Consider the following 16,647-nt stretch of genomic DNA (forward strand, 5'->3'; position numbering starts at 1 on the left):
TGACATTCACAAAACAGCCTAAAGCTTAGAAAAGAATACTTCTTCTATACCATCAAAATTAAACATTATTCTGTACTTTCTAATCATTGAATCACATAAATAGAGACATCTTAGCAAGAACAAGCAAAGACTGAGCAATATTGTTTGCATTTCATGGGTTCATCAGATAATGACCATCCTAATTTAAAGTCATAAACTCTGAATATAACGCCAAAATTTATTTAATCAAAAGGGAGCATAGTATGGTGTATCTGTTAAGCTTAATAGATGCAGTTAGGTCCATCTACCAACAGTAGCATAGAATCTGTCACTGGGAAGGACCACGCTCTTCAAGGAGAGTGTTTTAGGTGAATATGACTCTGTTGTAACACCATGCCTGGAACATACTAGGCATTTGGGATGTTTGTTGAATAAACTAATAAAGCAATGCATGTAAATAATGGCAAGATTTGCTTTGGGCATTAATCCAAAGAGAACAGATGATTAGCAATTAAGATTTTTTTTTAATTTTAATTTTTAAAATCAGCAATATAGTAATGAGAGCACTGAGCTCACCATTATTCATATGTCAATGATGTTTCAGATGTAAAAGCACAGAATCCATGTCTGTCGGCTGTCACAATTCACTTGTTAGGCTAAATAAGAATTTCCAAGTATAGTCTGGAATGCAGGAAAGAAACTTGGAAAACACAATATTTTAAAATTTTACTGCATATTTAAGAATGTGTGAAAATCTGAGTATGATTTTTATCCAAAATAATAGGAGTAGAAAATGTAAGAACTGCTCTTTTATTATTCTGTCTAGGTGTATGGCTTATCATTTATTAACACATTGTACATGACATTGTTTTTAATTCAGTAACTCTGTTGAAGCCTGGACATTCATGGTTTGTCAAGAAGTTTAAATAATAAATTATATTATTGGTCTGTCTTCTGGCATTACCTGAACATTGAAATTGAGAACAATTCCACTTACTCATTCTTAGAAGAAATATTTCTCAAACCTCCACTTCCAATAAGAGAGCACCACAAACACTTGTAATTGTGGAAGCAGCCAGCTGTTAATATGAGTTATGTGAATCTGACCTATAATCTCACCTGACATTTGGAACTCAAATATTTCTCTTTATTTCTCCAACACAATTAAAATATTTAGTCTCACTTCATTTTATGAGACATAAATAGCTATGTAAGTACTCTGTAATTACTGTATATTGTAACAAATGACCTCATAAATACATTGTAATGTCCCATGTAATTACATGGTAAGTCATGTCTTTGAGATAGTTGCTCTGAGATTGAAAGCCTGCTGGTTTCAGAGATTAATTACTTAGGGCCTAATTTGACAGTTTGCTTGAAGATATGCTTCTGTTAAATAGCCTTTTCTGTATTTTTTTTAATTGTTTTGTAGTAACATTTTCCCTTATTCAATATAGACCCAGCTCTATGTGTTTATCCCTAAATATTTGGCATGCCTAAATTTTAATGTACATTAAAGCATAGAGGGCATTATTTTGTATAGGATGAGATTCATTTGCCATCATATTTATTCTATAAATATTAGATAGAAATTATTTTTGTGAAAACAGTTCTGGTTTTGTCACTAAAACAATTTTTAGTATGTAGCATTGCAAAAACTTTGGTTTTTATTCTCTTACTGGGTACTGTACAATCTTTAAGTAATATTTCATTTTTTAAAAGGCCAATTGGTGTATCATGATCATTTTAATATGACTGCATTATTGCAATACTGTGAGTCCCCACCGGTTATTCTTGATAACGCATTTTATCCCATATGTAAAAAAAAACTTTCATTGGGTATAAATTAATATTCAAACTCTTATCTCTTGACTCAGCTGCTTAAATATTTGGTGAAATCAATTATTCTGAAGTTACATCATTCACCCCACTGCTCAAATAGTATCTTGGTTTCCATGTTCTAAAACAAACCAACCAAAGAAGTGAGAAATAAGTAGACACTGTATTTTCTGTCTTAAATTGTATATTGGTCTATTTTCTTGTGTCTTTGAAGGGTGTAATTTTACATATAACTCTGCTGATGTATTTGTGTTCTGGCTTTCCTATCTCTAGTTCCTGCATCAAGGCTATTACATTGCTTTTAGTAGTTTTATTTAGTAGAAATGAATACTCTGAGAAAGGACCTAGTGATCGGAAAGAGTTAATGAGCCTCCCTAAACATCCAGCTTACTTCCAGGGAATGACTTGGGTACTGGAGAATAAAGTCTATTGGTACTGACAAATTCTGAAATGTATTACTCGTAAGATTGCTTTATCATGAACTCCAGGGAACAACCAAATTGCTTTATCGTAATGGAATTTTGTCAAAATGTGAATACCTCCTAGAAATTACATTCCCAGTTTCTAGGACCTAGAATAAAACAGGCCTGGCTACTGGGCTATGCATAGCAAATTATCACATGAAAAAAAAATTCTATTTTAAATCTAGGAGTTTAAAAAAAAAAGATGCTAGATACATACCAATTCTACCTTTCTTTTTTTTATTCCCTTTAATGTGGACTATAGTCTGTTTTGGGGTGTGATTTTCTTGGTTGGTTTAGACATATTCGGTTAATTTTATTTAGTTGGCCAAGAAAGCCTGGCTAGCAAGAAAAAAAATAGTAGATTTTTTTCTTCATTTTCTTCCAGTAATAGAGACCATACATAGTTGCATACTGGAGAATCAACCCCAACAGGGTTTCTGTAATCAACAGAGAAAGCACCATTTCTACCATAAAGAAACCACCTCTTTACACATTGCACTGAATGGTTTTTGAGCAGCAAAGAAAGTTGTTTTCCAGGGAAATGTAATCTAATTGTTGTGGTCAGATGAAGTGTGTATGAAGATAATGTTGCCTCAATAAGAATCATTCATTCATTTATGTAGTTTTAGGTCTTTGATACACAATAATATAAGCCAATGTAATCCTGATAACTCATCAATTATAAAATGAAAAAAAATAATTAAAATAAGAGTAGGGCTTTGTATTTTGCAGTGTTTTTACATTTCTAAACTCTTTCTCTCAACAATTAGGTGAAAGAAAGAGTAGTCCTGTGATGTACAATCGATGCAACTAGGTCAATGATTCCTAACATCACTTAGCAAATTAATGAACAGCTGAGAGTGGAACATTATGTTTTCTGTCATCCATCTTATTATACTTATTGAATATCTTTTATTTGCAAAATACTATTCTCTCTTTCTCTGAATAACAATTCAGAGCTGCATGCTAGATGGATTATCCAGCAAGATTTTTAAAGCATGAGCTATAAGACTAAGGAAGTCCCGAGGATAATTCCATCCACCTGTGCCTAGGATTTAAGCTTTACTTAAACATTTGGAGTTCATTTTTAAAGAGATGACTAGTATTTATTGTGTAGAAAAGGTATGCAAAGTTGGGATCAGAGTTGAATTAGGGATCCCACTGGAAAAGAGTCTGTGGACCACACTCAGCTTCCCCTTTTCTTCTGATAGACTTTTGTGCCTCATCTTTAAATTACACAGGAAATTCATCTTAATTATTGCTTTGAAAGTATGCAAACTACTAACTTATCGGGCTGCAAATTACCAGTATACATGGGATCCCCTGCATCTCCATGGACAGTGATGGATTGATGCTATCACAATATAGATTTGGAAACCCATTTGACCTTAGTTTACTGATTCAATTCCCCTATTTTACTAAAATGAGGTAGGTTAGAGAAGTGATTAGGTTCCCCTTTTTTTCCTTGGAATTGTGAAGCTTGAGCTCTCAGAATTAGATGAAAGGAACAGAGAAAAGTGGTGGCAGGTCAGTTTCCCAGCATCAAGTTAAATTTGGCCCAGTTTACTTTAATCAAGGAATATAATAATGGAACATATAGGAAATGGAGCATATTTCAGAAGCCATTTCTCACTTTTTTTTTTAAATCTTGTATGTGCCCATGGCATTTTCCATGAAAAAGACAGCTCTGTGGGAAGAATAGGGTGGAATTCAGACCCAGTGTCAGGAGGGCTGTGCCCCTAAATCACGAGTAAGGAAGGTGACTAGGGATGTTCCTTCAGGAAGACTGGTCACAGTATCCAGACACAGAAGTAAATAGCAGCTGTACCTGGTAGGTGGAGTCGGAAAGGGCTGACAAGGACTTTCAAGTGGTAAATCAGAACCAGGTTTGGGCAGTTCAGAGTATGAAAGCAGGTAATGCCTAGATTCAGAGAGGTGAACACCTATTGTCAGGAAAGTCTGACAGCCTCAGAGATTCACAAAGGAGACACCAGCTCCTGGAGGACTCAGTCTTGGGTGCTTTGGAAGAACCAGGAAGATTGCCACCCGAAAAGAACATTGAGAAAGACGCATGTCAGCATCCCTGCCAGAGAAACCCAGTTACTAAAACCAAGACCCAAATCAAAGTGGATTTGCAGTATATGGCTTCAAGTTGAGCAACCTGAGGAAAAGTCCCAATGCACAACATAACCAGGAACAGGATTTTTCCAGAGTAGATCAAGTAGGTTTAATCTCCAGGTAGGAGTCCCCCCAGCACTGTCTATGAGAATCCAGGGCCACCAGGGCAGAGATAAAAGGAAGACTATTTTACAACTAAACTAACCTACTGAAAAAACATATTATTTCAAAGTCATTAAACAAGATCACAACAGGCTAGATTTCATCATTTTTAAGTAAAACAAAGCAATGTTTCTTGCCTGGATTTAGCATGTAAAATTTTATTTAAAGTTGAGTATATTTCAATTTGTAGGTAAACACTTTTATTGTTGCACAAATACTTAACTTAGACTTGAGTGGTACTAAGAGACCTCACTCTGGAAATGTGTCACACAAAGTATTTGCTAACAGGGCTTTATGTCATTTTGGATAACTGTTGCCTACATGAACTCAAGAATGCCAATTTTAGTATGCTACCCAGTTTTCTGACTTCACTTATCACAAGAGATTGCATATTTATGATAGTGAAGTGAAAACATGTCAAATCTGCAAGAATAGTATATAACTGCAGAAAAATATATATAGAACTTCATTATATTTTATTGACATTTTATCAAATCAATAATCTGTCAGTCCCATAAAGCATATAAGTTTATAAAAAGGCAAAACACTTTTTGGAAATTATTCACACAATTATACACATAATAAAATTCAAAATACTGTTTAATTGGTGAATTGAGTTCTATTCCAGTTTGAAATTCAATTTAGTTCATTTTTGCACCAATGAAATATTTATCAAGTATTTAGATAAATATCAAAGGTTAAATATTAAATGTTATTATATAAGTTTGATATTATTAAGGTATCACTTATTCTAAGTATTAAAATTAGAAAATATCCTTCCCAGCCCTAACTAGAATATTATTAATAATATGGGTAGCCTTTGTTGATACTATTGGAAGGTCTAGTAAACTTTTTTTTTTTTTTCTGAAAGTGTATTGTTTTTCAGACAACCTTATCCCAGTAAGTGCATTATCATCTATTGAGTTGCTTACGCCAGAAACCTGAGTCAATGCTGATGAATTTTCCTTCTTTACACCTGACATTCCATCATGGTGTCCTGTCAAGTCTACCTCCTAAAATATACATAGCATTTCTTCACTTTTTCACATTCCTCTAGTCTCCACTGTATTCCAACTTCTCTTTACCACCCATGCCAGAAAGTTCTATGGACTACCCCAAGAAATGTGAATAGCGCTCTACAGAGTAAATTGCTCAGTAAATATTCATGGAAGAAAAAGAGTTTAAGGGGTGTTATTAGGTAACTTATCTCTCTCAATGCTCCTGATGTGCAGAAGAAAAATTGTTGAGTCAGTATACAAGTAAGTCCACATTCCAAGCATCATTGTAGGACAGGGTCTTCCTTGCTTGATTCCGTCGGACCCTTGTTTACTTTTGCCTTAATTCTCCCTCTATCCATCTCTTAATTTTTTGACCTCTTGCCTCACTCTTTTTCCTCCTTCCCTCCCTTGAAGTTCCAAGCATGTTCCCATCCCATCATCTCCTTTAATCCACACTACAATCCTTTGAGCTAGGATCGCTTGCTTATACTGCAGATAAGAAAACTGACTCAGAGAACCTAGTTGGTCCATTGAGCAGAAAGGTAACTGAATTGGTGTGAGCTGGTGACATCTGGAGGCAGGGGGACCAGTTAGTTAGCAGTGGCAATATTCTGGGCAATGGTAATTAAGGTCTGAGGGCAGTGGCAGAGGGAATGTAAATAAGGAGACAGATGAGGGATACAGTAAATAGGGACTCTTTAAAAATGCCAATGGGCACTCTTTAATAAAAAGCTATAGGGCTTCATGAGTACTGAGAGCATATTTCATTCTTCAACATGAAGTTCAAGAAGTCACCAGAAATACAGAAGAGAAATACAGGCCAGAGTTCAAAACTTATTTTCAATTAAGTTTCAAGATCCTTAGATTCCCGCTGTTCTGGCCAAGGCATTTTTATTTGCTGCAAGGACCTTCTTTCAAATGGTGCCCTTCTATGGGAATGTCATCCAGATGAAACCACTTTAAAAAAAAAAAAAAAAAAAAAAGGAAGCCTCTTCCCTACAGTCCCTGAATATGTTTCGACTGGGGCTTGTCTTCCTCTGCAGTCCACTCTAGAGAGTAAAGCAAAATGTCAGTGTGCAGTGCGATATGGGAAATTAAAAAGAGAAACTATGAAATGTGGCTTCTGAGGAAAATTTAGGGAAAACAGGTATCAACCTCTTTGACCTCAGCCACAGCAACTTCTTGCTGGGGTGGTGGACTTATCAATTTTTTTTTCTCTGTTTTGTTACATACTACTCATATGCTAGAGTAAAGGAAAAGTAAAGAAATGAATTAATGGAGTCTATGGAAAGGATAATACCTCACTAAATAGAACAGTGTTATCTCAAAAAGTTAGACAATAATGGTCAAGGAGATCTTTCCTTTTTGGTCAGTAAACCTAACCATTCCCACCATGCTAATTTGGAAATTAATTCATTTTTGTGATAATCAAAAAGGAGATGGTAGGATCTGGGGAAGCTAAATATTGCAGTTCTTCTTTTATTTCAAATCTGAAAAAATAAAGTGAAATTAATTCTTGATTCAAGATAGAACACTAGCAACAGCTTGAACAGAATTTAATTTCACCCTCTCAAGTGATGAAAAAACCAAAAGTCAAGTCACAGCTATTAGAATTGATTTTTCAAATGTTAAAGGTCATGTTTTAAGTATTTTTAATGAAAATAATTACCAGGCTTACCCATGAACACTAGGTACAAGAATGTTCCCATAACAGTGAGGGCTTTAGGTGGCTTTGTGAGGAAATGGGCAATGAAGTCTGAGCTACTGAGCCCTGAATGAACTGGTCCTGTACAGAAAATAATATATATTATTGCAACTGAATATGAAAAATTTACTGAATACTTTCAATTAATTTCCCAAAACAACGTAATTTGGGACAACTAGCCATATCTGCAGGAGGAGAACCTACAAGGAAAGAATTTGACCATTAGAGCCTTTGCCATCTGCTGGTGCTTGCTTGAAATCAATGGGAAAGCATAAAAGATGCTAATAAACCTAGCTGCTGCCCATCTATGGAAATGAATACAAGTGATGAAATTACGTTCAAAGATGAATGATAACCATTGAGGGTCTTTGCCTCCTGGTGTGTAGAGCGTATAACTGATTCTATTAATTAATTGCTGCTAGGCATCGATATTAAGGTATTGGCTATGTGGGAATAATTTATACAATCATTGAAAACCCTCAAATATGATCAAGAAAAATTATTATCTGTCAAAAACTAAGTATTGCTCATGTAATCATTAGTATAATTAGTTCTCCAGGCTTATCAAGTGATTTACAACCATTTGTAGACATACTAAAGCATAATTATTCTCCTTGTTTCAATATGTGCATTGAGATTAGGGTCATTTATAAGACTTGTAAGAGGTCACTCAACAGAGACACAGCAAAGTAGTGACTGGAAATCATAAGGTTCTACCTCTTGGTTGAAGTTTAATGTTTTTATTTGTATTTTGTTTTCTACTTGAATTTATTTTTGACTTGAAAAAATAAACTCGTAGTCCTTAGAAAATAACCCTTTTTGATTTGCCAAGGGCTACTTATGGGAAGGCTGATTGGATGTATTAAAAACCAATTATTTAAATTCAGATTTCATTCCTTTCAAGAATATTTTGTTAGAGAATTTAGGTAAGTAGAATTGCCAAGTAGAAATTCTATGATTATTTTAGCATAAGATAACAAAAATGTTGGATAGTACAAGATGACTTATCCCCATTCATTTAACTCTGTGCCTCAATTTTCTCTTCTGTAAAATTGTAAAATGGTAATAAAATCTGTCATGGCTACCTTAAAGCATTGAAAAATAAAAGTAAGATAACTAGTGGAGTAAGGTGTTCATCAAAGCTGATTTTCCTTATTAGTTTCTAAAACACTTGAGAACAAAGAACACGTCCATATGTGTGCATACATATGTGTGGGAGGAGGAGGATGGAGAGAAGGGGTGGTGAGGGTATGTGTATTTAAGGCTATGTATTCTTTGGGGTCCAGGGGCATTATATTAGTATTTTATTCATTAGTTTGTCTCTTTAGCCACATGCCTTAAATGAGCATGCTAACCTATGTCTCCTTGGCATGTTCCAAAAGACTTTTAACTTTTTTCCAATCTACCTTTCCATTACATTGTCCTATATGTCACATTTGCTCTAGCCATTAAGGGACTACTTGACCCCTGCTTGGAGATGCTGTACATTGTCATGAAATCTTGAGCTTGATCTTGACATTCCCTTTGTCTTACATATCTTTTCTATCCCTTCCATAAAGTTCTACTTATATTTGAAATCTTTCTTGATTCATATTTGAAGTCTTTCTTGACCATGTGAAACAGCATTAATTTCTCCCTCTATTTTATTTCCACTGTATTTTCTGAGACTCTGTTTTAACCTTTAACACTTTGTGTTTTCGTCAACAGTTTATGTGTCTATTTCCTCAACCAGGATGGATATACTATGACTTATCTGGATGCTTCTATTGTCCCAAAGATCTGTTACACAACAGAGATTCAGTTAATATATTTTAAATGGATAATAACTGAATGGATTAGACTTTCAGCCTCCTGAACTCCCATGAGAGGCAATATTAAATAGTAAAGAATGCCAGCTTCAAAGTCACATAGTCTCAGTTCAAATCCTACCTCTATCACTTGGTGGCCTTATAGGTTCAAGGTACTTACTCATGTGTGTCCTAATTTATATGCTTGTACAAAAAAAAGGAACAATATATCTTAACTCATAGGTTCATTATGAGGGTAAAAAACATGACTCACATGGATATATAAGGTCCTTAGACCATTCCTGGAAACAAAATATTGTTAACAAATATTTTTGAGTGTGGTATTTAATCTGTCACATTTAAAGGGTAATGAGGGTGAGATAAATGGTCTCAGTAGTACCATACTCTTTCAGATATATTCTGACTTAAATCATGAGATTAATTCTACCTAGCGAGGTTCCTCTGTAATTATTAAAATGTATTTGTTGTATAATTACACTTGATCCTTATTATTTCCAGAGTTTGTATTTACAGATTCACCTACTGCTAAAATGTATTTATAACCGCAAATCAATACCCACAGTACCTTCCCAGTCATTTGCTGATTTACACACACGCACAACCATGAAACAATCTGAGTTTCCAGAAGCACACATTCCCAGCTGAGGTTGAACAAGGAGACACTCTGTCTTCTTGTTTTGTAACCAAGTGTCCTTTGGGCGGTCAGATAAATGTCACTTTTTTTTGGCATTTAATTATTTAGTTTTGCTTTCTGTTGGTGATTTTGCTATATGCTCCCCAAGCATAATGCTGATGTGCTGTTTAGTATCACTTATTGCAAGAGACTGTGACGTGCTTTAGGGAGAAAATCCATGTGTTAGATAAACTTCATTCTGGCATGAGGTATAGTGCTATTGGCCATGAGTTCAATGTGAATGTATCAACAACAATATTAGATATCTTTAAACAGATAGATACATAAAACAAGGTTATGCATTGATGAGTTGAAAAAATGTAAACAAAAGCTCTTAAGAACCTAAACCTATGTTTCCCTGGGAGCAATATTACAATATTTACAAATTCAGTGTTTGCAGCAGCATTATAGAACATGGTTCCTGCAAATCACAAGAATTGACTGTAATTGGCATGTCATTGACATTTTAAAAATATTTGGGCAAGTAACTGACTTTACACAGCTTTTTAAAAATCCTTTTATAAAGGCGCTTACTCATTTGTAGAGCAATAGCTAATTTGTGGGACGCCTGGGTGGCTCAACAGTTGAGCGTCTGCCTTTGGCTCAGGATGTGATCCCAGGCCCTGGGAACCAGTCCCACATCAGGCTCCTTGCCGGGAGCCTGCTTCTCCCTCTGCCCATGTCTTTGCCTCTTTCTCTGTGTCTCTCATGAGTAAAAAATAAAATCTTTAAAAAAAATAGCTAATTTGTAGTAATCTAGAAGAGTCTCAGACTTCTATCTCCCTGGAGAATACTGTCCTGCCTCTGCTATACTTCCACATAATTGAAACAATATCAAAGCGTTCTAGGGGTTGTGGGCCAGGGACTCAGAAATCCATTCCTTGACTTTATGTCTGGCCTGTTTCTGACAGTCATTTATTTCTTACACCTCAAAAGAACAATTTCATATGTCTATTTAAAAAATTAATTTAGGGGTTTTGGGTGGCTCAGTCGGTTGTGTCCAACTCTTAATTTCAACTCAGGTCAGGATCTCAGGGTCATGAGATCAAGCCCCTCCGATGGGCTCCATGCTCACCCATGAGTTGGCGTGATATTCTCTTTCCCCTTCTCCCTCTGCCCCTCCCCCCTCACACACACAAAAAACAAACACATAAATAAAATCCTTTAAAAATAATTAATCTAAATATTCATCAAGGTATTCTGTGTTCATTATTTTTTTCAAATAGATTTGTAACTAAAACCAATAGACTCTTCCCTCCCCAAACCCTATTCCCACTAACATGTTCATCAGTCTTTCTTTTCTGGAATTTACCATCATGTTTTTCAATAATGTGTTCAAGTAAATGTCCCTTATTTCCTTAGCTTTAATTCACCAGTTTTAGATACCACCTACAGGTTTATTTTTATGTCAGGATTCAGCACTCTTGTATACTTCCGTTCATATTCTCCTTCCCCAATCTTCTTCCTTTTATTCTCCTTCTACTCTTCCTTGTCCTCATCTTCATTTTCATTCTAGTCCTTTTTCTTCTCTAAGGTGTACTTAATTAGAGTGAAATGCAGAAATCTCCAGTATTTATTTCTATGAATGTATTATTTCACTAGGGATGCTGTAGCAAACCCCACCAACGAGGAAACCCAAGCAAACCACAGATAGTTGGTTTCTCAGGGTTCTGGAGGCCGAAAGATCAAGATCAAGGTATCAGCAGAGTTGTTTTTTCTGAGTCCTCTCTCCTTGACTTACGATGGATCTATTCTTCCACTGTCTTCACAAGGGTTTCTGTGTGTGTCTCCAAATCTCCTTTTCTTATAAGGACACCAGTCATGTTAGATTAGGTCCCATGCTAGTGGACCTCATTTAACCTAACAATTTCTTCAAAGTCCCTACCTCCAAATACACTCAAATTCTCAGCTACCAGTGATTAGAACTTCAACATGTGAATTTGGGGCCGGGGCACAATTAAGCCCATAATGATATATTTTGACAATTGTATCCACTCATGTAACAAACATGAAATAGGGGATCCCTGTGTGGCTCAGTGGTTTAGCACCTGCCTTCGGCCCAGGGCATGATCCTGGAGTCCTGGGATCAAGTCCCGCATCAGGCTTCCTGCATGGAGCCTGCTTCTCCCTCTGCCTGTGTCTCTGCCTCTCTGTCTCTGTGTCTCTCATGAATAAATAAATAGAATCTTAAAAAAACATGAAATAAAGATGCAGAATGTTTCCATCACCCTAAAAAGTCTTCTTCTTCACATAGCCAATCAATCCCCCAGTACGACTGCCATGGGAAACTGATGGTCTGTGTTGTATTTCTATGAATTAGTTTTCTTATTCTTGAATTCCATATAAATAGAATTAAATAGTACAGTATGTACTCTTTTGAGTCTATATCTCCTTATACCCAATCTTACATCACATTAGAATTTTCTTCACTGTATTCCTGAGAATTCCATATTTTTAATTCTGTTTTGGATTCTCTGTTTCGTGGATTTCATATCTTTTTCTCCCTGTTTGTACTCTCATTTTCCTGAAGCATAACCTCATTAGCCTCCTGATAAAGGGAATGCAGATGGATACCTTTGAAACCATGTATTTCTGAAAAGTTCCTATACTTGTACTTATATAAGCATTTATTTTTATACTTGTGTTATATTTTCTTTAAACTTGATAATTTGGGATCCCTGGGTGGCGCAGCGGTTTGGCGCCTGCCTTTGGCCCAGGGCGTGATCCTGGAGACCCAGGATCAAATCCCACGTCTGGCTCCCTGCATGAAGCCTGCTTCTCCCTCTGCCTGTGTCTCTGTCTCTCTCTCTCTCTCTCTGTGACTATCATAAATGAATAAAAAAAAATTAAAAAAAATAAACTTGATAATTTGTTTGTATAGCCCTGGAATTCTAGGTTTAAAATCTTTAAGATTAGAATTTTATAAGTGCTGTTCTGTTGTTTTCTAACTACGAATATTGTTGAGAAATTTGACTCCTTACCATATTTACTTCTGATCATTTTTTATGTGACCTTTTTTCCTTCCATTCTGGAAGCCTTTGGATCCTCTCTCCCTCATGAGGCTGTAGTATTTGCAGTAATGTGCCTTAATGTTGTTTTTTTTTTTTTTTTTTCATGCATGATGTCAGACATTCCATAATCCCTTTTAGACTGAAGTCTCAAATCTTCAAGGTTTTTATGGTGGAGAAGGGTTTTTGTATCTGTTCTTTGCTAATTTTCTGCCTTCTATTTTTCCTGTTTTTTTTTAATTATTATTTCCTTTTATTAGTTGGATGTTGGAAATTATGGACTAAAATTCTGTTTTCTTATCTTCTCTCTCCAGTTTTCTATGATCATCTTTTTACCCCCACTGAATTTTAGGAAATTTCTCTTTAATTTATCTTCCAACTTATTTATTGAATATTTAACGGGTCAACCAAATTATAAATGTTATAACATTTTAAAAGAATCTTTCATTTTTTTCTGTATTTTTATTCCTTTCATGAATGTAATATTTTCTCTTAGATTATCTGGGTTATGAGCTTTTTAGGGATCCCTGGGTGGCGCAGCGGTTTGGCGCCTGCCTTTGGCCCAGGGCGCGATCCTGGAAACCCGGGATCGAATCCCACGTCGGGCTCCCGGTGCATGGAGCCTGCTTCTCCCTCTGCCTGTGTCTCTGCCTCTCTCTCTCTCTCTGTGTGACTATCATAAATAATAAATAAAAATTAAAAAAAAGATTATCTGGGTTATGAGCTTTTTGGATCCTTTCTTTGCTCTAAGCATCAGTGCTGTTTTTTTCAAGGGCCATTATGTTCTTAGGTATTTTTTCCTCTTTTATAGTAAAGGCTTTTTAAGAAATGTCTGGTAGTATTAAGTTGTTGGTTTACATTAAAATGAAATACGTACTAAAACATGATTGCAACGTGCAAATTCTAGTGCATGAATGGGGGTTATTAAGTGGGAGCCTCATAATTGGGGGATTAATCAGAAACCTGACTGTTGTTTTCTCTAGGGCCAAACTTATAATTTTCTCTAGGGCCAAACTTATAATTTTCTCTAGAGAATTATTACCTGATATTTTGCCTGAGGAATATACACCTGGTTGTCATTACTCTGAATGCAGATGAAGACGACTTTGGTGTCTTTGACTTAATAAGTCAAAAATTAGTTCCTTGCCCTCATCTCTTCTCACTTCTGTGCCTAATATCTGAATCTATGGATTCTGTTTCAATATCCCTTAAGGAAAAAATTCCAAGCTACTTCCAGGTCGCTGAGGGTCAGTAGAGTGATTTTACTGGATGTGGGTAGGACTTTCAATCCATCTTTTATTTCAGAACCATGTTTCAGTTTTGTCTTTAAAGGTATTTTGGAAGCAACAATTTCTAGTCCTCCCTGACCTTTGCCATGCAAATCACCTTGTTTTTCATTAATATCTCTTAAGGGGTAATTTAGGTTTCATCTTTCTCCTTTGCCTCAGCCACCACACTTCTCTTAGATTGCACCCCTTAAATATTTGTTAACATCCCTCATCCATTAGACTCCTATTCTCTATTTCCTTATAGCTTTGTATCCTTTAGAATATTTTACTGTCATTTTAGTGGTATTTACAAAGGAGAGGTAATAATGCATGTAATCAATCAAATGAATTGTGTGTTTTTGTCAAAATTACACAAAGAGGAGTACTGCCAGATTGTAAGAATGGCTTTAATTTGCTTCTATGGGGTAATCACTAGCATTTCCTGCCTCTCCACTTTATTCGTACTTAGGCTTGGGTCATTTCTTTGACCTCATCCTGTTGTCCTAACTTTCTTCAATGTTTTAATTTATATGTATTATTTTGCAGAGTATCAAGGTAAGCTGGCTGCCTCCTCCATCAGGAACACAAAATGGATTTATTACTGGCTATAAAATACGACACAGAAAGACGACCCGCAGGGGTGAGATGGAAACACTGGAGCCCAACAACCTCTGGTACTTATTCACAGGTCAGTGTTCACATGGTGTAGTATTGCAAGGTTTTGATGAATTAAATGCTTTGGGAATAAAATATACTCTTACTTCCAGGGAACATTCTTTTTTTTTGTTTCCCGACAGGTGACATTTATTGGTCTGAACAAGAATAACCTCTATATTTTTAACTTGATATTCTCTAAAATGCTTTCAGTACATATTTTGCTTCTGGATCATCCTCTTAATAAATATATCAGATTTTTGAAATCCATATTAATTTCTCAGCATTGATGATCCAACAACAGCTCCTCTTGTCAAATAACTTTTAACTTTAATAACTTTAAAAAGCCATCTAATCAAATGGTGCCAAGTTTAAGTCACTCTGGCCCCTCTCCCCCTAATCTCCAGCAATGAGGAAGGGGTTGGAAAATGTGGAAAAGGGTAGTTTGGGAAATAAACTGATTATTCTACTTTCCATAAACATAAAATTAAATTCACTTTTTGTAGCAATATTTGTGGACTCATAAAGAAGTCAAACTTCTTTATGACAATTGGATTCAGTTTCATTGCGGTATTTAGATAATATGTATTTTATTTTATAAAATGAATAATCCAGTAATCCACTATTGGAACCCTTAATTCATGTCAGCCAGGTTCTTAGAAAACAGAGTCTGAAGTGTGCTTTCAAGGTAATACCTGTGGGGGTTGCAAGCCCAGGAAAGCACCAGTGAGGGATCAAAGAAAGTGAGCCAAGGGAGAAAAAACATCAGTGATGGTGGTGTATCATTCAGCTGGCCATGGTGTTTTCATGGCTTCCTGGGGTATCTCCTCAGAGGCCACATGAAGTACATGAAGTGCTGTGTATCATAATCAATGGCTGGATAGGAACTCTGAGCAGTTCGTCTCTTGCCTGTCATTGATCAAAGTCTACCAATTACCAATAGGCTGTTACCTGTTCTGTACCTCCAAACAGCACCTGAGAAGTCAGAGCATTTGGAATTCTCTCCTTGTTATTAGTAAGTACTTCACGTGGTGGTGGCTTGGTCTAGGGTAGCAGCAATACTCAAGAGGGCTTTATAGCTAAGAAAAGCACGAACTATTGCCAGGGACTTAGGAAGCAAAGCATATAGCAGTGGCTCATGGTAAGAACTGGTGGGTGAAGTTGAGCAAACCTGGGTCCGGGGAAATATACAAACTGAAACTCAGAACTTACAGCTCATAGATAAAGTATCACTGCAAGTGAGAAAAGAAGAAAGTAACCCTTTATTTACTCCTTTCTCTATACCAAGTATTCAGTAAATCTTCATTTGAAATCATAGTGCACACACACAGACACAACACATACATTTTAAGCTACCTGTTCAACCAACACTCTGAGCCTTGATCAAAACCTGGTTTTTTACTTCTGCTTTTTGTTTGTTTGTTTGCTTGTTTCTGTCTTTTATGCCTATAAAATGTTAGCATGATGGTGAGAATGCTTCCAAGATAGGTTGTCAAAAATAACATTATTTGTTTTATGTCTGAACAAAATCTCTTAGGCAGGTATTGTTGCCTATCAGCGGAAGTTATGACTCTAGCACATCATTTTAAAAGTTTAAGAAAAGCTGAGATACTATGGCTTTTTTATGGATGAAATTTGGGGAGAAGATAACAATAATTTAAGTTGAGGTGAGGCATATGTGCTCAAGGGGATACTTAGTACCACATGTAGTTTATTTTGAAAGAAATCACCAAGATTGAAAAAAAACCTTGCTGAAAGTTTTTAGTATAATTCTTAAGATATAATATTAGGCTAGAAGAAAAGCCTCTATGGATGACTATATCCAAGCCTTTCCACCCCAGTTTTATTGAGGTATAATTGTCATGTATCGCTGTGTAAGTTTAAGGTATACAACATAATGGTTTGACTTGTGTTTATTGTGAAATGATTGCCACTTTCAGCTTAGTTAGCAGCCATTATCTCATGTAGATA

The 16,647-nt window shown here is 35.8% G+C and overlaps 1 protein-coding gene across 2 annotated transcripts in view; it reads left to right on the forward strand.

Moving 5' to 3' along the window:
- Positions 1 to 16,647, forward strand: part of DCC (DCC netrin 1 receptor) — a 1,085,392-nt gene that overhangs the window by 879,407 nt on the left and 189,338 nt on the right. For both annotated transcript variants that reach the window (XM_041739305.1, XM_041739306.1), the window contains exon 13: positions 14,569 to 14,710. In XM_041739305.1, coding sequence (XP_041595239.1) covers positions 14,569 to 14,710 — 142 coding nt within the window. The remainder of the gene's footprint in view (positions 1 to 14,568; positions 14,711 to 16,647) is intronic.

This window comes from Vulpes lagopus, chromosome 24 (genome assembly GCF_018345385.1).
Source record: "Vulpes lagopus strain Blue_001 chromosome 24, ASM1834538v1, whole genome shotgun sequence".
In the NCBI taxonomy this organism is placed as follows: Eukaryota; Metazoa; Chordata; class Mammalia; order Carnivora; family Canidae; genus Vulpes; species Vulpes lagopus.